The sequence below is a fragment of the Haliotis rubra genome, unplaced genomic scaffold (assembly GCF_003918875.1).
Source record: "Haliotis rubra isolate DU_JTF1 unplaced genomic scaffold, ASM391887v1 Scf46, whole genome shotgun sequence".
NCBI lineage: Eukaryota > Metazoa > Mollusca > Gastropoda > Lepetellida > Haliotidae > Haliotis > Haliotis rubra.
The window spans coordinates 2,826,463-2,849,431 of NW_025767146.1; the positions used below are offsets into that span (position 1 = coordinate 2,826,463).

Here is a 22,969-nt window from a genome sequence, read left to right on the forward strand (position 1 = left end):
GGAGTTGACTCTCAAGTGCATGAGAATGAGGGAGGTTGCTTGGATATCAAACAAGACATATTCAGGGTTAACTGATCATGTCAGCATCAGAACAGATCTGTTAAACAGACGTACACCTGTTCCATTCGGATGCAAATTAAGTTCCAAAGTAGAACGGCCATCAGAGAGGAGACTTGAGGACAATACTATACTCTTCGTTTCACTAGGCAAACCAGTGATTGATATGAGCACTACTCCACATGGTCAGGGAATGGCTACAAGTAATCAAGCACCTCAGCCGCCCTGACAACCAATCCAACCAGTCACCTTTGCGACAGATTGCAGGAACTTTAATACTCTGTTTGACAGGATGTTAACTTGTTCCTGATGAAAACACCTTAGTCCAGAATTCAAACTTACTGTCTTCCCTTCAAGTAAAATAACCCAAATCATAATGCTTTAACGGTAATGTGAGTTTGTTCCATCAATTTAATATTGGTTTGCCCCAAAGTAATTGTTGCTAGCTATAAGGTATTGTCAGAATCTGCTGAAAAGAAAATGTACAATCTTTTCCTTAGGAACATAACTTATTTATTGATGCTTCAGAACAAAACAACATAAAATTGACTTGAATAAAGACTTTATTCAGAATACAATTCAAGCAAGCTACGAGCACAATATACATGTCATGTCAAAAATTCTCCTATCACTTGTACTGATAAAAGCTGCCCAATCCTAGGATACCTGTGCTTTGGCAGATTGTGATCTATATCTCTTCTTGGTCACAATAAAAATGCAGTAAGTACTGAGTTCGGAAAACACAAGAGGCATCATACATTAATAATAATTATAATAAAGAACCATACTGTCTGTAATAGCAGCACTTTGGAACACACGGTGCCCTGCCTGGAAGTAATCACAGTGTGCTTATATAGCATTTATATAGATACAGTCATTTTTTTTTTATGTTTTTTTTCTTTATATTTTTTTTTTGGTTTTGTTAGGGTTTTTTCATTTTTTGTTGTTTTTTTTCTTTTTTTTTTTCTTTCTTTTCTTTGTATTTCTTTTTTTTCTTTTTTTTTGTCTCTTAAGTATTTCTGTTTTTGCACTGCATCCTGTGTCTACCTGCTGCCACGGCGTGCTGGACTCTCAAGCCCATAAATGCCAGATCACTGATAATATTAAGGACAAATAATTAAAAATCTTAAATTAAATTTGTGGATTTAGGATGCACATTTGTTTTCTATTTTTGGGAGGTATTTTTTTTTTTTGGTCTTTTTCTTTTGTTTTTTTTTTAATACTTTTTTTCATTTGATTTTTTATTTGTTTTTGTTTGGGTTTTTTTCATGTTTTTTTTTCTTTTTTTTCTCCAAGTATGGGCGGGAATAAGGACTATTACAGACAATACAGCAGTTCAGGTGGCATATTATATAAAATGGCTAACCCAATCAATCATCCAAGATGATTCGTTATGCCCAATATCATTTATTTCTTGGAAGAATTATCAACAGCACTAGAATGCACTTCTATCCTGATTCAATCACACAACTGGACAACAGACACACATATGAGACTTCAGTATCACAGGTTGTATTTTTCCTGCCAACTGACAGATTCCAATTCAAACAAGAAAAAAAATATTACACCACCAATCAAGTGTAATTAAAGGAAAACATATTTGCACTCATTGTTGCTGCATTACAAGTAAGATTCGATTTGACATCAGTCATGAATGGCCTATACATAAACAGTATTTTCATACATTCACAAATAGACTTGAGGTTAACTTGTATAAAAGGCTTTGAACCCTCCCTTTCCCCCGCCCTCCCTCCAGCCCAATTATTAGTAGGCCCACTTGCTTGCTGAGGCTGTATACCCACATGACAAGACAATTTGGGAATTCTGAAAGACTTAATACTTCACCTGAAGTACAAAAAATAAACTCTGTGCTATACTTGAAGCAGTGAGCACCACTAATTGCACGCTGTTTAGCACTAGGGAGGGTAGGCAGCAGGGTAACAGCTCTCAGAGCACAAGTGATGGTCCATGGAACACATAGAAGCAGTAACTAACTTGCGTCGTTGGCGACGGCACCCACCTGCATTAGCTAGCTAACCCGCGTACAACAAGAGATCAATCACATGATGGGAAACTGGGAAACCATGTCAACAAACAAGCCAGAAACCTGCCCAACCCATATTTGATTGTCCTGGAAACACACTACTGGAATACTGACCATATCACGAGTCATCAACATTTATTCATTTAAACAGACTACCAACAACCAGTGAATTGACAAAAATCTTGGTAGAGGTCCCAGATTAGATTTGGTTATGGCAGGTTTCAGTGTAATAATATATCTCTATATATATTAAAGATTTGTTTGATATTTACATGGATTCCCCTCCCAATATATTGCTAAGGAAAGGGTTGGAATTATGATCCTCTACTGCCCCTCCCCCCCCCACAAGCTTGAGCTCCACATGTTGCCGGGACCGGGCTGGCTCCCTCCCATGCCTCCACGACTTGGCATGGCACTCCACGGAGTGGTGGACTCGCTGCGGTAGTACCCAGGGTTAGCAGCTGAGGACGGCTGTGTGGAGCGTTGTGCGGCAGGCTGGCCAGGGGGTGCTTGCTGCATTGGCTGGAAGTTGGACACCTGTTGGCCTTGTGACCACTGACTAGGGTTGTTGGATGAATTACTGTGCTGATCCAGGAAATGAGCACACTCTTGGTCAGACAAGAATTCAGCCAGAATGGTGGTGTTGCCAAGAACGCAAGTATTAAGTGCTTTTTTGAGCTTTAAAGGCTTCATCCTTGGAATTGTAGCAGACCACTGCCTGTCCTTGACTGAGATTAAGGTGGAACAGACGCAGTGGGCCATGTTGTTGGCACAGTGTACGAAGCGTGGAACCATCAATCTGAAAGGGAACATCAATTTCAATGGACCGACACCAAGCAAGACAAAATAAATGGCTTTGTATGCCACTTTAAACACTATTGCTAAAAGGTGTTGAACTAGTAACTCATTAAACATCATATCAATAATAGTTCAAAAGAAACTGCATGAAATTTCATTAAAATTTATCATTTTTGCCTGAAAGCAGGAATGAATAATAAATTCCAAATCCCAATTTATAGCCAATAAAACTGAAGTAAGCAAGCTAAGATACTATGTGAAAGTTGAATAAGCCCACAACAGCCATCTCCAAAGACTGCAGCTCAATCTTCTAATTAACTAATGCACTATTTTAGCAGCTGATTAGAACAGAAAGCTGTATTCAATCTCTAGCAAGCACTAGACAGCAAAATGTGAAGAAGTTGAGAATGGAGCATGCAATAAGGACACAGCTGGTATTGTGGGATGGAACTATGGTTGTAAGACTGCAGAAACCAGGCTAGATGGTCTAAGTTGACTTGGGACAGGTAACATACGGACAAATGGATGATAGTTAATGATTCATATCCCAGCCTGGCATGCAAGTTGTAACCATGTTAAAGACTACAAGACAACTACTACCTGTGGAGTGAGGTTCCTTAGGACCAGCCAAGTGGAGGTATTAGGGGCTCTCCCATCCCAACCTTGAGCGTTCACTGTAAGACAAGAGGTCAAAAGCTTCACAAGACAGCACCAATCACCTCTAACCCACAATAAGATTTTGTCTCACAGCAATTTGCAAAGCTTTGCCAAATAAACAGAGCAGCAGGCCCACCGGCCCCGATAGTCTCCACCAATACACTGGTTGGTCCACTAGGCATACCCCACTCTAGCTTGCACCGACCGACCGACAGCGAGTGTCAATGTCAGAGATGAGAAGGCAGAGGGGGACTATTGGGGTGGTACAAGCAGAAAGGTAGTTAAAAGTAGTGGTAGTTATAATCAGGCATCACTGGTGGCAAATATCAGATCACATAAATAGTCCACTATGTGCACATGTGGATAAAATTCACATACTTATGAAGCAAAAGAAAGTTATACCAAATGTCCAAAATGTTTGTCTTACCTTTAAAACAGCTCGCATTGATGTTGAATGTTATAATTGAAAGATTAATGTTTGAGAAGAGAACTATTAAATAGCCTTGCTATAGAAGTGTTTAAACCTACATGTGAAGAAATACAAGTCACATGAAGGTTTGCAGTTAGTCCAGGAAGCAGAAGCTTGATACCCATCACCAAATAAATTGAAATGTAAAATTACCTGGGGTAAATGCCGAGTTGTCTGTCCTGCCAGCCCAGGAGTTCTGTCTGTTGACACCAGCAGGCCAGTGGTGGGTCTTGTGCGCCATGAGGCCAGGAGGAGGGCGATTCTTTGGAGGCATGCTCCATACATCAGACATGGAGGGCGTTGTTGATTCAGATGTGGACCAGGGTTTGGACGAACTTGTGGTGGAGATGTGGCTTCCTTTCATGCTCCAAGTGGTGGACGAGTCAGCAGCCACTATTGGGCTGGTCTTGATGCTTGTCGCCAAGTTATTCAGGTAGTCATCCTTCACAACATTGACACTTAGTGACCGGGATATACTTCCTGGTGTGATATGAGGGTCATCTTCAACACTCTTAGTAAGCCCCTGCCATGGTTTGCCAGGAACAAACTCAGGGATGATGTCAGTCATACTGATTGTCGGAGTGCTGGATGTGGTAATTGGTGGGTGAGATTCTTTGTTTTCAGAGCTCTCTTTTGTCTCGGCTTGTGAAGTGGTTCCACCAGAACTAGTAGAAGGCCAATTTTGAGACGAGGTGGTTGCTTGTGTAGACCAAGTAGTATCACCACTGATATTTAGGCCACTGAGATCAGAGAATGGCCCCAGAGGTGGGCCACTTTGTGACTGCTGGAGAGGTTTGCTTCCAACAGCTTTATTGAGGTTTTCTCCAACTTCACCAGCGGTTTCTTTGTCAGGGGTTTGGCGCTTCCACTGGTTAAGGCGGGACGTTTGTTGCAATTGAGGTGGATTAATGGCAAGTTTCTCGAGTTCATTCTGTATGGGCATCATGTTATCAACTGAGTCTTGAATATGTGGGCCTGCTGCTGGAGCTTGAGCCATGGGACCTCCAGCCCCTACAGCCCCACCAGGGTTTTTGAGCAGGATCTGCTGTGCCTGAGAAAGCTGCTTCTGCAGCTGCAGTATCTGCTGTTTGATATTGTTGATCATGACTGCCAGCTGTTCCACCTGTTGCCGTTGAATCATGTTCATCATCTTGTTCTGTTGGAGGAACTGTTGCTTGGTAACAAGCTGCTGCAGAACATTCTGCAGTTGCAGCAGTTGTTGCAGGAGCACCAGGATGTTGTGTGGCAGTTGCTGGTTCAAGAGCTGAGGGCTAATGAGGCCAGACTGGACCGCCAGTCGCAGCTGTTGCAGGATCTGCTGCTGCGCCATCTGTTGCTGCATCACCTGTGTGTTCGGCAGCTGTCCTCGGGTCAGAGGACCTTGGGTGGGACTCATTGAATTCATAGACTGGTTCTGTTGCTGTTGTTGACGCTTATGCTGCATGAGTTTTTGTTGCAATGATTGTGGATTAATACTGGGGTTATTTGGATTCAGACTAGATGGGGGCAGACTAGGTCCCGATTTAGACCGGTCATATATGGTCACAAATGGCTGATTTGGTACTTGAGCATTTTGAAAGGGAGTATTTTGCATGTTAATGTTAGGCACATGTGGATTGCTCTCAGACTGAGTATCTGATATGTCATCGTTAACCATGGCATTGTCAGGCATCATGCCAGGCATTCTGGGTTTTGCACTATTAGACATGAACACATCCATGTCAGCATCCTTCTTGGTGGCCATAAGATCAGCTGAAACAAAAGTACAATCTCCTCAAATGTCAACTAGACTTTCAAAGCTGGAAAGTATCATCGGGGTATATTTACGAGGATAACAGCAAAAACTAAAGTTTTTATTATAGTGACTATTTAGTATGTTGCTATTCCATCCAAGAGAGATAACAAAGTGTAGGCTTTACACAACACGTTTGTGGGGCACTGCACCCAGTGCCTTCGAAAAGGTAAGAACTTGGCTGACAGCCCCAAGGAATATCTATAAACTACAAAATCATGAATTTAAATGTATAGGCTTCAAGGACATATCTACTTACCCAGGGCACTTTCAACATTCATGTTATTGCTAATCAAGGCATTCTGAGCTTCTTCCTTCTGTAAAAAGAAATAAGTGGGCTGTTTGTTAATACAGGAGTTTATTAAATGACATTTGTTTATATATTGTGAATGCCCCAACAAATGTCTTCAACATGACATCAGCAAGTAAAGATTTCAAATTAAGTTTCCCTATGAATATTGTCTTTGTGATTATATGTAAAAAGGAGAAGTGTATATGTTATTTGAAGTTTTCAGCAAATATGGAAGACAAAAGAAATAAGCTATATTGTACCCAATATTGAACCAAGGTTTTCCGCATGACAAGACAAACCACTAGGTTACCCCTATGCTCCAACTATGCATAAGCAAGTAACAGATGGCGTGTAAGAAAGTTCTTGTACTCCAGAACATGTATAAATCAATAATTCAGTAAAAAATATTTACAAAAAATGCAGAATTTAAAGTCTTAAGATTATGTTGCCAAAATTGATCAAACTTAAGTGAGTTGAGATTTACGCCACACTCAGCAATATTCCAGCTATATAGCGGCGGTCTGTAAATAATCGAGTCTGGACCAGACAATCCAGTGATCAACAGCATGAGCATCGATCTGCGTAAGTGCGATACAATGACCTGTGTCAACCAAGTCAGCGAGCCTGACCACCTGATCCTGTCAGTCGCCTCTTACGACAAGCATGGGTTACTGAAGATCAATTTTAACCCAGACCTTCCTGGGTTGATCAAACTTTAAAAATAACTCATAGTATCACAAGAGTTTTATCTTTATGGCCCCATTGAACTACTAACTAAACACGATGGGAGTTTAAGTATGATTTTAATCTAAATATGTTCGAGTTTAAACAAAGATACAGTGCAGAGGCCCAGATAAGCTGCGTATTTGGGTAAAATACGCACAGAAAATTTCCAATTACTCATTGAAAAATAATTGTTGCTTACCAATTACGCATCTAAAATGTTAGATAAGCACAAAGTTTAAAACATATGCGTACGGAATATATCTATAAAAATCACTTGCATAATGAAAAAGACATCGATTGGCATCAAGTTGTATTGTTAGTATAGGACTAGTGTTGAACTGTCAGTACAGGATGAGTGATTTTTTATGAAATCATTTCCATTATATTTAAGTTGGTTTTGCTTCAGTATGACATAAGGCAGTACATACCTGTTTAGTAAACTTACTCAATGACATATACTTAGGTGAGTAAAATCACTGAAATACCCACATATTTGAAAGCAGTGGGTAACGGAAAATGAAATACCCACTCAACATTCATAATACCCACTCCAAAAAAATACAGTGGGTACAGTACCCACATGAGCTAAATCTTATCTGGAGCTCTGCAGTGTATGAAATTCCTCATGTACAATGACTAAACTATTCTTAATGATGCTCTGATGTAACATTGCATTTGACACAACTTTGAACAAACAGCATCATACTTCAGTGAATATCATAAAGCACATGTTCGGACACATACTTTGAAACCCATGTCCATCAGCTGTTGTAGTAATTTACTTCTCATCTGGGGATGATGATTGTTGCCAGTGGGGAATTTGTTAGGACCCTGTAAAAAAATGCCCAGGAGATAAATATTTGGATCTACTGAAAGGATGTACTCCATTATTCAATTATACCATAAATATTGCAGACACTTTTATTAAACTATGCTACAAATACAATTTAAAGGAGAAATTGATGAAATTCTTTTTCAACTGTTATTGAACATAAATAACATCTAACTTTTCATTTTTGATGAATGTGCTGATCAAATAAAATGAATGACAAAGCATGAAACAATAACTGTGGGTTAGAACGTGCAGACAGATATGTGTCATGTTAGCGTAACAGTGAGAGAGACACTGTACATTGTGCGATGTTGCAAGCTCCAATGTTATCCCTGGCGCAGGAGGGCCACTTCAGTTACTGATGTCCCATACAAGTGGGATGACAGGGAGGAACAAAACTAAACCAAACTTGAACACTGCAGTTAGTTAACGTGTTCACCTCAACACAGCAACATTACCTTTTGTAAACTTATGAATATGATTTCAGGAAAATAGAAATGGTTGCTTCAGTGTCAAAAATGAAAAAGTATTAAAAGATTAGAGAAAAATACAAAGCATTAACTATTCATTTCATTTGCAAACAAGGAACCGTTCAGCTTTACTAACTTACAAAAGGCATGAAATGACTTCTGTAAGAATTGTACTACAAGCAATCTAGCATGTAACAAAATGATGATAAGGGTGAGCCTTGTGACTAGTGTACTGGCAGTACAACTTGAGCTGCAGGCAGCTATGCTAGTGTGAGCTAGAACAAGGACGGTGTCGGAAGTGACGGGGTCTCATGGTGCCCACATTTTCCAGGGATAGTATACCTTCACCAGATTCTTTTTGGTTTTCCAGCCAGGGGCACTGCTCCATGTACTATTTTCTTGTGAAATGTCATTCCAATATCCCACCTCCGTTTCACCACCCCACACATTGCCTGAATTGCTTGCATTCTCATCTGGCCAGCCCGGCTGCAAGAATCACCATCAGCAACATACAAGTGTTGGCCGCAATCCAAGGGGGGTGGGAGCAGCACAGGCAGGGAGGGCGGAGGAAGAGGGAAGAGGGACAGGAGAGAAAGAAAGAGGACAGACTGATGCTTCACTCAAGTGTCGAGTAACAGATTACCAGAAATTCACCATGTGCACAGTTGACCTAAATCTGGTATGAATTATACTAAGCCAGAAATATAAAGACGATTTAAGCCATAAATGTAAAATGTCTAGAGTCATGAACACGTCACATGAACCTGCATAGAAGGTGCTCAAAACATTGAACACTGGACAAAATCAACCATCAAAAGCAAACAAACTGAAGATGTCCACAATGTGACACAAATCCCCTTGTGTTGAAATATATCCAGGTATGTGATGCCTCATGAGGAGTTAGAGTATTAGCACTAATGCTACATGATGGAGAAGAGTATTAGTGATTTAAAATGAAGGATGCTCTTATCTTTCCATTTTTAAGACTTATTTATGTCCTAAAACATGAATTTATACTACAGGAACACTGCTTATTATCATGGAACTTAAAATTTTCAAACAGAATCCAGTGTTCACATTTTCTAACAAAGACATTGCACTTGTGTATTGTGGTTTATTGGTCATTCAACTTACAAATGAGCAGCTTTCCCAACAACGTATTTTTTGTTGTTGAACAGAACAGTTGTTAACAAATGAACATATACTGCAATTAAGAAATTTAGTTGGGTTTATACAATTAGTGTTTGTTTCCAATACAACTTATCTACAAACCTGATGAAATGTATATTATGTGTGAATGTGTTCAATGTCCTGATAACCCTTTATCAAGGGAAAGAGCATGGGATGAGAGCATTTTGAAGGACAAACATAATGAAATAGTCTCCACATGACTTAAGGGCATTAACCCATCTGAACGATCAGGTGGACTCTTGACGTAGAGATTAATACAAATATAACAAATGAATGATAAAACATGCAAATGAAATGAATGATGAAATGATGAAAAGACCAACTGTGCACATGACCAATATTAGAATATAAATGACCATTATAAAATTAACTCCAAAACAAAATTCTTTCCAAAATTTCCAAAGTGTTTCTTTAATATCCATGGAAGACTTGGTGGAACATGAGGACATGCAAGTAAGACGGGCTGTGCAGTCTTCCCATGCTGTCTCTATGCTACACCTGCCCAGCTGTGAAGGAGGCCAAGTTGGACAACAATTAACTGAGAAGCAGCTACAACACCCGCCACAATGCACTCATGTCTGCAAGCACAATGGGCATTAACCAGTAGTGAGACGGGCAATACAGGAAACTTAGCAAACCTTTCTCAAGTTCCAGCTCTGGTCGCCGCCGCCATCTCCACTCCAACTCGAGGTAGATAGGGATTTTGGCTTGGCACCAGGCGTGGGATTCCACTGACTCCCTGGGTCACCCCAACCTCCAGCTCGGGCCTGGAACACAACATAGTGTTTATGATGTTGAGAAGCTACTCCACAAATGTATTTTATTTTGAAAGCATCATACACAGCACTTACACTGTGTTAGTATCATAAGTGAATAGTACAAACATAATAACTCAGTGAAAAATTCACTGAAAAAAACACTGATAAATGTTTTATTACCAAATAGTGATGTAATGAAACAAACAGGAAGACTTACCTGCTGCTGGGCATTGGCTGCCCAAATACTGGTTCCATCATCAACCTTCATGTTGGAGTTGGAGAGGTCTCCCCATCCAGAGGCCTTTGGTGGGTTGCCAACTCCTACATTTCCACCTCCACCACTCATTCCTCCAGCACCCATTCCTCCAGCGCCCATTCCTCCACCGCCCATTCCTCCACCGCCCATTCCAGAGCCTGTAGGTGGTTGCTGGACCGGTACCGGTGCTCCTTTGTTCCAAGACTCGGGCTGTTCAGGCTTGGGCCGTGGGGTTAGTGGAGTTGCTGGGGTACTTGGTTGACTGTTCCAACCTTGTGGGCGCGCTGCATCTGTGGCTCACCCCAGTAACCTGTACCATTATCAACACGTCGACGCTGCATTGCTGCATCTTCCCAGCCTCCTTGAGAATCTTGATTGTCTCCCCACTGGGACCCAGATCCACGATCGCGATCCTGACCGGAAGATCCCCAAGATCCTGTTTCAGTCTTGTTACCCCACATGCTTGAGGTTTCAGAGCCTCCCCCCCAGGTACCAATGGTTTTGTCGGAACTTCCACCTCCGTTGCCTCCTACATTGCCAGCACCATTTCCACCAACTCCAACATTGCCAGCACTGTTTCCACCAAGGCCACCAAGACCACCAGTTCCACCATTTGGACCAACACCTACACCACTGCCAACACTGCTTCCTCCATTACCACCCCATTGGTTATCAGCTCCAGGCTTGTTTGGTGGGCCATTCCAAGTATTGGAATCATTCTCATTTTGCCACTGAGATCCACCTGAAGCTCCATTCCACCCACCACCTCCGCTGCCACCACCATTGCCACCATTTCCTCCATTACCTCCAGAGCTACTGTCACGACTAGCTTCCCAGATTGCCGTTCCATTATTATTGTTCCACACATTGGAAGCTCCACCACCACTATCAGTAGAAAATTTGCGTTTGGTCTTTGGTGATTCTGAGACATCCCAGGCTGTATCCTGTTTGACAGGTTTTGCCCCCCACCCATCATGGTTCTCAATGGCTTGTCTTATGAAATCATCAGCAACTTGTCCTGATTGGCCTGCTGCATCAGCAGCAGAGGGTTGCCCGGTCCCTGAATTGCTGCTGCCTGGGGTTAAGCCCTTGCATGCAGCTTGAGCCCATGATATGAACTCAGTTGTATTGCCTGATCCCTGACTATTGGCTGCACCATTGGGGTTGTCCCCCCATTGTGACTTAGAATTATTATCCCACTGGGTTGCTGACTGTGGAGTGGGAGGTAGGGACTCTCCCCACCCACTACTTCCCAAAAAGCCAGACTTAGGAGCCGCATCTGGTGTGCCCCACATGCTAGAGCCATTGCCCGCACCTTCCGGGCCACCATTATTGCCACTGTTTTCTTTCCCACAATTGTTCATCACAGCACTTGTTGGATTATTCCAGCCAGACTCGTGGGGTTTGGAATACGTAGTCATGCCACCAAACATGCCAGACCCACTACTACCCTGCCATGGAGTTTGATTATTTGAAGGCCCTGTCTGATTGCCACTCACTGGAGGTCCACTTTGTTGAGCACCGCTACCGCTAAGCATCAAACCATGCATATTGTTGCCATTTGAGGTTTGCATTTGCATGGAATTCTGTGGTCTTGGGCTACCCTGGCCTGGGGCACCCATCCCCCATCCTGAACGGGAAGTGGAGGAGTTTGAGTTCATAGAATTTGATAGGTTATCACTACCAGCCATGCTGGTACCAACTTGCATATTATGTCCTTGGTTGTTCATAGAAAGACTTGGATGCGGATTACTTGAACCCCAATTCATAGGATTCATATTGGCAGCAGAGGAATTTGGAGGATCCCTGATCCCCCAAGGATTTGATTCAAGTCCACCAAGTGTGGAATTGGCTCCCCATGGATTGGAAGCACTTTGACTCTGCATGGCACTTAACCCCTGATTGGTCTCCTGATTTTGACCATGGCTACTTGAGCTAGATATCACAGATCCGGACTTGACAGATGCAGCATCATCTCCTGCATCAGAGCCCGCAGTTTCAGAGTTCCCAATGGACGGCCAAGCTTCTTTATCTGAGGAATCCACAATGACACTATTAACACTTGAGCTTTGGCTCCACTCACAGTCCTTGGAAGGATTGTGCCAGGTTCCTATATTCTGACCTCTGTCGTTTGCAGCTGGACCTTACAGAGACAAAATAGGACTATATTTCCTTAAGGGATGATAGAAGTACTTTACGTTATGTCTCATCAACACTCAAACTCATTACTGTTTGAGAATAGTTTTCTTTCACTACCTTAAAAATGATTTGATCCAACTACAAATAGACCATTTCTAGAAACATCAGTTCATTATTACTTCAGAGGCAGAAGACTAATCTCAAGACAAATACTAATGAAGCAATCAACAAAGGTGAAGTAAAGCAAAAATATACAAATATGGTTTTCAGGCAAGATACTTTCCAAAAATTAGTAAAAACAGAAAAAATCTTTCAAGGAAAGTGTTCAATAGACATGCCTGATAACCATGAAAATAAAGTTAGCTTTATTGTGGAACAACTTACTTGGATCTGTCCAACCACTACCCGTAGCAGGTGGTCCCTCACGCCATCCACCATCATCTTCTTCACACCAACCAAGTCCCACTGCTGCTGACGCTGAAGACGCCCATTGATTACCAGTCTTTTTACCCCCCTGTGGTCGACAATGACACTGTTAATGTTGATCAGGATAAATTAACAGGAAGAGTTTATAAGCATTATAAAATGCAAGTGTGACAAATGTTCACATTGGACGATTTTCTTTTGAGTGTGGTTGTCAGTGGCCCGTTTTAATAGTGACCCAATTCTATATAAATCCCTGACGTCATGACATGACTGTTTGACATCCTGGTGTATGCAGAAGCAGGCAAGCACATGGTAGTGACTTTCATCAACTCCTTACTTCTTGAGCACACCTACCTTCTTGCATGTCTTTGTGACCAGCTCAGGGGGGGGAATCGTGGTTTGGTGAGTACTTCGTTGATAAGGAGCAATGAGTAGTTTGTAGCAAGCGATGATTGATCTTGAGTTAATTGTAATTTGTTCAATCTGAAATGAAGATTGACTGACATAACTATCTCCACTAAAGCTCAAATGATACCAAGGTAAAGCCACATGGTAAAGTACTTCCTTAGTTCTCATGAGGATAGCTATAACTTCTTTGATTAAAAGGTTAATGAACAAAACAGCACAATACTTCAGGGCAGATATGGCACCTTAATATAGCTAACTTGGAACAATAACCCAGTTTGTAAGTTTGATCAATGCAAAGCATGAGCCATACTACAACATACCAGCTATTGTGAAAACAAGTAGTAAGCTTCCCTCTTTGTTGGAAGGATTCAGTAACTCCCATTTCCTAAAAAGAAAAGTTCCGAGTTGAACCAGCTCGACTGGGATTTCTCGGGGATCAATGGACCCCATCTAAAATCCATTCCATTAAAAAAATCCATTGCATACAAAACCAAATTAGATCATGCATAAAAGCTTTTAAACAAAGTCAATAAATAGTTTAGTATGTTTCTAGATGTGATCAAAAAGTATTCTAAGTTATTCATGAAATTTAATCTGAGGGTATCAGCATGTATGTCTATGTTTTCACAATGCAGTCAGCAATATTACAGCTATTGTATAACTGAATCTGGGACAAACTAGGGATTGATATGAGGGAAGTCCAACAAATCAGGGTACAATAAACAAGTCACCAAATCTGACAGCCGAATTCTATAGTCGCCACTTGCTAAAAGCAGTCTGTTGCTGTGACCTATTCTTGCAGGGTCTCTACAGGGGATATCAGTATGGCTAGGGTGTTGATATGCACAAAAACAACTTTCAGCAAGTAGTGAGAATAGCAGTAAGGGACTTACCTGAGAGCTAGGCACTTTGACTGATTTGTCTTAGCTAGAGAATGCTTCAATGTGCTTGCCCTCAATTTGGAATGCAATCTGATAAAGAAAAGTTTACATTTCATGGCATATCATTCACAAAAATCAACAATTATCATGGACCCTCTATTATCGCGGTAGTTAATGTTGTCGCCATCGGGATTATAAACGGCTACTGACATTTAGCATTTTATATATATTTTCAGTTGACTAATGTTTAATCTTCATTTCTGTCACAAATAATGTGACACATAGTCGCAACTCGTTTAATACCATTGCGGCAATTCCGACTGTCTCGTTTGACCCGAAAATTGAAGCAACTCTCTATTATCGCGGTATTGCTTTTTTCGTTACTGTGGCACGCGGTACAAGCAGATGACACTGTGAAACATTTACTAAGACAAGTAACGAATCTAAATAGTTTGATCATTAAAAAATATTTAAGAATTTCATTCACATTAGTAATATGTTTTTAACCCAAACATCTGAAACTTCTATTCATTTGGATACAAGGTAACAATAATGTTACAAAATGATGTTTTTTCCGCCTTAAAACGTACCATACAAGTTGCTGCAGTGTGTAGAGTGAAGTTGCATAATACGTCACTTCCTGTTATATTTTTAGCACGAAAAATATGCAAATGACCTTATAGTTGTCGCAGGATTACTTTTGGCGAAGTAAGTTTTGATTCATGCTAGATGTAATGGCAGTAGGGGTCATACTAGTTTCAAAATGTTCCAGAACTTACTGAAAAGATGAATGCTTTAATATTTCTACGATTAGACTTGACATTCCAATGAAATAAATGACTTTTTCAAGAGCGATGAATATATTTTATGTAATTTGCATATGTAAACAGCTGATGCGGGGCGTGGTGTGTCTGCTTTCCCGAAGTTTTCACGTGCCGCGATAATAGAGAGTCCCAGTATAATGCTTATACAGACTAACAACGGACAAGAAAGAATATGTATGTTCAATTTACAGCCTTACATCCACAACAACAAAACTCTAAACATTAATCCCTGGTATAGATTGTGAAGTACTTAAATTTTGCCAATCAAATACAAAATTATCAACTGCCAATGGCACCTATGATAACGTTTAAAAAATGTCAGATTTTCAGTTATCTCATAACTCACCTTTACAACACAACCTTAAAGCAAGGTTCAATTTGCATTGTTCTGAACTAGACAAAAATCTGGAAATGAAAAAACTATGTTTAGACAAAGGAATTCAAAAGGCTATCATGATCAATATCATTATTTCGATATTTATATGTCAAAAATCTACTGTACCAATCGTTGTCAAAATGAAGGACATGATGTTTAAAACTGATCGTCTGAGTAGTTGTTACCAGAAATTAAGGGCACTATGATTTACTTCAGGGGTCACTGAATATATGCTATGATAATACCAAATATATTTCCACATAAAGCAACAACTTACAATGAAATGTTGAAAGAATATGGCATGGACCCACGAGATCTGTAAAATAATAAAAAATATCATGTCTTTAAAATTTGGTTCTAAGTTAATGTTTTTAGCCCTTTTTTCATGAACTGGATAAGCTCTTTTTTGTTTTGTTGCTTAGAATATATTACAACATCCATCAGTTGGTGGCCTTGAAAACTATGGCTATCGCCTCTACAATCTTAATATCCCTCATGTCACTTTTTAGCAAGTGTCCCCAAATGTACAATACAAACAAGTGAAGTAGATTATGTGATAATCACACAAAATAAGTGATCCTTGTTTATTTCAAAACCCTACTCCCTGTTGTGGTGAAACTCCATTTTTCCACGCAAACCCAACTTGTGATAAAGACAAATTTAAATTTACTGTTCTATTATACAGTTAATTTCTAAAAGAGTGAGTTCAGTTTAATGCCACTTTTTTAAGCATTATTCCAGCAATATCATGGCGGGGGACGTCAGAAGTGGGCTTCACACACTGTACCCATGTGGGGAAATCGAACCCGGATCTTCGGCGTGACAGGCGAATGCTTTAACCACTAGGCTACCCCACCATCCCAATTTTTAAAAGAAGTTTATTCCTTTTTAAAAAGGATACGATGACACAATCAGCTAAGTAACAGTTTGGAAACTAGTAGCAAAGTTTATTTACTATGACCATGAATTGTTCATTAACTGATATGATCAATTTATAGAATATACTAAAATATCTACCTTTGCACAACAAAAAATACAATGGCGAGCAGATCAAGAAATCTGAAAAATAAAGAAAATGTGTGCTGACATACAAAACCTTAAAACAGGAAATGTAATCAATTTGTGCTAATAATTGTGTCTGCTTGCATGATTGAAGAGGCTAAGGTGTTTCTTTAAATATTTTGTGTAATAAGCAAGACCTCAGATGTTGTTCTTTGTTAAATGAACTTGAATTCAAACAGCAAGGAATAAATATTTTCCTTGAGTAAAGCGAGCTGATATGTTGATATTTCAGGATTAAAGTGACAGTACTGGTACTAAATATCAAAGTTTCTTGGAAAATGTAAGCAGGTTCTTTGAAAAATATGTTCTCATCAGGATGCCTTAGAAATGTTTGAAGACAATTGGAACAAACTGGTGAGGTTATTTCTGAAAAGTTGTATGCTGTATTGGCAACCCTGCTTTGGAAAACAAATCATTTGCAGGCCTGGGCAAAAAGAAAGGTAGTCATTGTGGTAAATGTTCCAAGTTGATCAAATTAAGGGGGAATGTTAACTTTGTACTTAAACACTGCATTTAATGCAGTAACAAAAACAAAGCATCATAACTTCTTCCTATTTATCAATTATCATTGACATACAATTCACCTACAAAGTTGTAACATTTAAAAAAACACAGTATAATTTCACACTGGCCACACTGTACATCAAATATTCACCTGATCTTATCAAACTGCTTTTCTGTTAAGACAAACAATGCTCCAGGAAATTTTTAACAATACAGGTACAGTAATGGACATCAGAACATATTTCCTAACAAATACATTCTGTACTAGTTTGAAAAAACAGATACATAAACATTGTAATTTAATGTATACTTTCTACCTGTGCTGCCCACCTGTACACTATTTAGCAGGTAGTTCAAAGTGGGTGTGATTATTTGTCAAAGATCATTTTGTTAATCTGGTTGGATATTCACTTTGTGACATCAAAGAATGTTTTGTCCATTCGAATTTTTGGTATGGCAACAATCAAGGGAGCATGAAGTACTGTTTGCCCTTATGATTGATAAGTTTGTGATTTGCAATCCATATATTACTAGTCCATATCTGACTAGTTTTCATCAGTACAATATACCAATACAGCATCTATCTCAAACGCTGGTGGTGTCATGCCAAACCAGCTAAACTTTTGACTGCCACAATTTGAACTTGCCCATTCCTGATGATATTCATAGGACCCAATTTGAAGCTTTTAAAACACTTCATTAATATAATTTAGATTGAGAAGTTGAAAATGTCAAGAATGGATGACATCTTTCCATGAACTCGGATGGTTCTGTGTGACAGGAAAGCTAAACTTGTATTGGTATGAACTATTTCCACGGACAGTAGTTTACCATGCCACAAAAAATACTTCAAAATATATTATTTAAGCAGTGAACTTTTCACAGACTATTTTCACTCTAACCTCTCTGGAAGCATATTAGAGGAAATGTACTGTAAGCAATTATGTGCATCTTAGAGGGCACATGGGTACAGTTAGTACAATACACACAACTTCACGATTATCTTTCTTATCTGACTGTTTGTGTCTTAAGTCATTTCTCAAATGTCCTACTGTTTGGACAAACTAAATAATGTAGTACATGAGTGAGTTTGGTTCACACCGCTTTTAGCAATATTCCAGCAATATCACACAGCGGGGGACACCAGATATGGGCTTCACACATTGTACCCATGCGGGGCATCGAACCTGGGTCTTCAGCATGATAAGCGAATGCTTTAACCACTAGGCTACCCCATCGCCCTTGTACATGAACAATGGGGCAATGGTCAACAAATGCCCAAATCTAGAAATATCCCTGTATTACACTGAACTGGGAATTACTACGCTGAAAAAATACAAATGACACTCACCTCTTAATGACTGTTGATTATGGTTCTGCAAATGAAAACAAGACTTGTGTGTTAAAAAAGCAAAATGCTAAGAACAAAGAGCTGGGAAAATATTAGAAAATCCAAAACTTTCCTAGTAAGCAGATGCTTTCAGTTACCTGTATGCAACTATAATGCACCGTGCCAATACGGTTGCACATTAGTTGTTAATAGTCATAGTCCAGCCATTACACGTACATTATATGCTGCATGTTCTCAGATTAACCTTTCAGACAGTGCCCATATAAGTTAACCAATTCAGGTTACTCAAATTGTGATGAAATGGAAAGACACTTAAATTTGAATCAAAAAAGATACTAAAGACAATGTCAATGTGGACTAGTACTTACCTGAGATTAGATATGAAAGGCAGTGCTAATATCTTCCGATTTGGCAATGGAATTTAAACCCTGCAAATGATGAAAATTGTTACGTCTCAAAATTATTACAGAATTTCACAGAAAAACAATCTCAACTACAACTAATAAAAAACCTCTGAAAGCTTTGTAAGTGTTCTAATTAAAGAATTGAACTGTTCTTTTCTGACTTCTAACTTTTGTTCCTACCTAGTTCAGTTGGCTGACTTCCAAGATTTGGAAGTCCTGCCAAACAGTGTGTCATGGTCCTCATGAAGTATTTACATTACATATCATATGGCTGCTGGTTAAAGAATGGACTTTTCTGGCAAACTCCAAAATGAAGTTAGTACCCAGAAGAAAACTTCAATTGAATTCAGAAAATATATATTATTGGAACACTACATTATCAACTACAGGAAGTATATTCACCTTATAACAGGATCAGGTTGATTATACTGCAAGGCAAGATGAAAGATCTTTGGATAACAGCTGAAACAAAAACAAGAGACATAACTTGAAATGCAGATTTCGTAACACCAAAAGCTGTGTAAATATTGAACATAAAACAGTTTGGGGCATAAATACTAATACATATAATTCAATATTTCAAACAGACCTTAAATAGAAAACATTAATATACCCGATTTTTCCTGTTATGTCACATTAACCAAACTCCAAACAAATCTGCCACCAAAAAACATGTTATTTTCATTGTTATTCATTTGACAAAAAACAAACAAACATTTTAAATACTGAATTCCACAACATATCTGAGATAAGTCAACTTAGTTATGATCACTTCATCTTCAAACACATAGGGTCAACGGAAATTTATTGAATCAAAAATTATGTCTGATTCTAATGATATTTTATGTTCGACCATGTCAATGGTGGCCATGACATAACTAAAGTCTGGGTCATTTGAGGTTTTGGCAAAATGCCACTAAGGCTTCGATGGATGAAATTTATATGATTTGTTGTTTCAGCGATTTATTTTTTACTAAATCTTATCAAAAAGCTGTAAATTGTGCAAAAATTTGTTTCGGACATTGTTTAAGACGCCTGAGTCCGTCAATGCACCGGCAGAAACGCCATCTTGAATTTTCAATGAAGTCAATCCACTCTACAACATGGCCGCCCATAACAAAAATGGCGACCTGTCTGATCTGATCCTCGAAGTGAATGCTGTTTGTGTTGACATTACCCAACATGCATCTAACTAGGTTATGATGTTTACAGCAAGAATAAAGTTGAATACTGCCTAAACAACCAACTGCAAACTCAGATGAGTCAATTTTCCTCAGCTTTTGAGCTCAAAAATAGGGGGCACCTTCCCCTCACCGACACCTTACCCGCAATGCGAAATGCAGACAGATGTTTTTTTCACAACAATAGCCTTGTAACCACTCAAAATATAACAAATGCGATACCAGAAAATCCTTTGGGTACGATAAACAATATAAATGCACTATTTTGCTTCAGTAAGATTGCATTCAACGAAGTAAAACCTCTCAGCACGACAGAGCAAGGCAACTCACCTTTCAGAAGGAATTCAAATGGCTGAGTTTCCTACCCTGGAAAGATTGCACGTATATCACAGAATCTGCTTGAGGAATACACACTCAAATTGTCTCAAAATAGAGTATCTACATAGCACCGGTGCCGAGACATCATTATTGCCGAAATCAACAGATTCTGTCAGTATTCAAAGCTATGCTGACAGGCCTGCCTGGAGGCCGATATCGGCATCAGGCCCATTACGTCCACTGGCTTCTGTTAAATGTCGCCTTTCATGCGCATGTCTCGCAAATCACGTGATAACGAAACTATTCTCGTAATAACATTTTATATATAATGACTTCATGTGAAAGCATCATCAATTGTTTTATGAAGTCCGGACCTTTACGCATTACACGAGGGGTGATCAAAATGATACAGTTTAACAAAAATGCGTAATTAACTGCTGCAACTGTAGCAGGTTGAATGTTGATATTTTGGGAGTAACCACGATCTTTATATAACAAAAAACGAAATCTTTATGGTGAAGGTATAATAAATAATCTGATCGCCATACATGCGTTATTTCCAGCGTACTTAATAAAATCTACACGCTACTCTATCTGACCAAGGGCGATTAGACTGTCAAAACAATTTAATCTTCAAAGAATACGCAATCAATATATTCAAATGTGTATAGAGTGGTAATGACACGTGCGCATGTAAGCTGGTATCAACACTTCATTCATGCATGGTGTTATGAAAACAACGCAGCGAATCAGTTTATGTTGTTCTTAGAAAAAAGGTACTGTTTAAAATCGCTTGTGTTTTTGAATGGTCAAGAGTGATTGGTCGGAATCTAATTTTATTATGTATAAATATTTGGGTAAAAAGGTCCCTCGTTACTTTTTTCCACCTTCCACGGTAAACGTGTATTGAACTGGATTGTGTAACAGGCAGATATAGGCATCCCGTCATACTTACCTGACGTATATAATGTCTATATGACACGGTGTTACACACATGGTTTCTAATATGACACGGACACGGTTTGTAACATATCAGTCTAAAATTGTTCACATATGATTCATGGTTTGGTAAGTATTCCAATCCTCTTGGGATTACCTCAATACACTGAAACTATAGCACTGCCAGCTCCTTGTCTGTAATAGTTGACGCCAATATATGGGTTGCTTGCATGGTTAGCTTTTGTCATATTCTCTTATTCTAAAACGTTAAAATACCTAGACAAGCAGGATATGCACAGGGTATATGCAAGTATATATCTATCTTCTTTAATGTCAGTGAGAATTTACTGAAATGACAACTTAAGGTTAATCTTGTGTTATTTTTTATTTCGTTTTATCGGTACTAATGTACACTGCTTCGCATACACACACACAAACATTTATATACATACCTATATATACATACCTTTCTGTACACCGCGAAACGACTTCCTCAGGCTATATATGTCAAATTTTATCCGAATTTGTATTTTGTAAATGCACCCGTCCCTATTTTCCGATAAGCTGACCCAGCGCTTGATGCCATACCTGATCATTATTGGTTTCTGCCGAAACGTGTGCATGTATAAACATCTATATCGATCCCCTATAATATTCCCTGATGTCGGTTACCAACAAATAGAGATCTGTGCTAGTGGTCTATTCCCATACAATGTGTGGGGCAGGATTGAATATGTGCTGACAGTAACCAGTTCTGGTCGTAAGGGGCAACCATATGAACGAGGTGGTTGGGCTGATTGCGCCAACATGTAAGTGTTTTCATGACATCCACCTCTAGCTACGGTAGCCTCGACTTGTGATTGTTGTTAAATCTATAAAAACTCTGAAGGCTCATAAAAACAGTGAAAAAACAGACTATTTTAGTCTGTTTGCAAACACGAACGATGTTAAATGTATGTAGTCAGTCCTATGAGAAACCTTAATCGTATGATATCTTATAATTGTTTTAATTGTTTCACCTTAAAAGTCACCTGTCCTCACTCCTCAGTAATGTAAGACATGTGTAACGTATATAATGTCTATATGACACGGTGTTACACACATGGTTTCTAATATGACACGGCCACGGTTTGTAACATATCAGTCTGCAATTACTAATAAACAATATATAAATGGAATATAAATGACTTCAGAGTTTCACCTAAGATGGTAATATATGTCAATTCAGAACTTTTCATAGTTTCCGTAAATGTCACTCAGAGCCCACTGGTCTATGGAATTAGTTGTGTCGAAAGTAAGACATATACCCCACGTGACGTTCACGCAAGTGCCCGAACTGTCTGAGCAAGAGCCCTGCAAAACAAAACTTGCATTGTTTACACTCTGTGAAAGCAATCAACACAGACTGCATGCAGACATGCATCACGTCACTGGCATAAGATCATTTCCATGACATATCTCTCAGGTAATTGCATTTTTCTTGACATGTTATTTATTCATAATTATTTTTTTCTGCATCGTTACATTGTGATCCCATCGTGTTCCATTGTTTGGGTCATGTGCCGATGCCGAGACTTGGCAGATTGTATGCATAGATTGGAATCTACACGTGATCACATTAGCTTGCGTACAAATTAGACGTACTTTGAAGGACCAAATGAGATAAGCAGTCTTATTGCCACATGGGCAGTGATCATGACAGTTGATACTTTGTGTAGGAACTCTTGTGATTGTCAAACTTGTTTACAAATCCGTTGTTGACACCAGTGTCTCCAATAATATTCAACCAAAGTAACATAGATGCACATGCAAAT

At 39.3% G+C, this 22,969-nt stretch overlaps 1 protein-coding gene and 1 long non-coding RNA gene across 2 annotated transcripts in view; one reads left to right on the forward strand and one right to left on the reverse strand.

Moving 5' to 3' along the window:
* Positions 1-607: 607 nt before the first annotated feature.
* LOC124290174 (trinucleotide repeat-containing gene 6C protein-like) lies at positions 608-20,478 on the reverse strand. Its single transcript, XM_046726869.1, is given in 21 exon segments — positions 608-2,767; positions 2,769-2,900; positions 3,500-3,573; positions 4,179-5,777; positions 6,077-6,134; positions 7,580-7,666; positions 8,480-8,623; positions 9,967-10,095; positions 10,304-10,626; positions 10,629-12,485; positions 12,866-12,994; positions 13,262-13,390; positions 13,636-13,700; positions 14,209-14,286; positions 15,367-15,425; positions 15,674-15,712; positions 16,414-16,455; positions 18,314-18,338; positions 18,682-18,741; positions 19,120-19,179; positions 20,229-20,478. Coding segments are annotated over 12 exon segments (4,884 nt in total). The 5' UTR covers positions 13,272-13,390; positions 13,636-13,700; positions 14,209-14,286; positions 15,367-15,425; positions 15,674-15,712; positions 16,414-16,455; positions 18,314-18,338; positions 18,682-18,741; positions 19,120-19,179; positions 20,229-20,478; the 3' UTR covers positions 608-2,425.
* Positions 20,479-22,473: 1,995 nt separating this feature from the next.
* The window catches only part of LOC124290243, a 42,506-nt gene continuing 42,010 nt past the window's right edge, over positions 22,474-22,969 (forward strand). The window contains exon 1 of the long non-coding RNA XR_006901865.1: positions 22,474-22,620. This is a non-coding gene — a long non-coding RNA (uncharacterized LOC124290243). The remainder of the gene's footprint in view (positions 22,621-22,969) is intronic.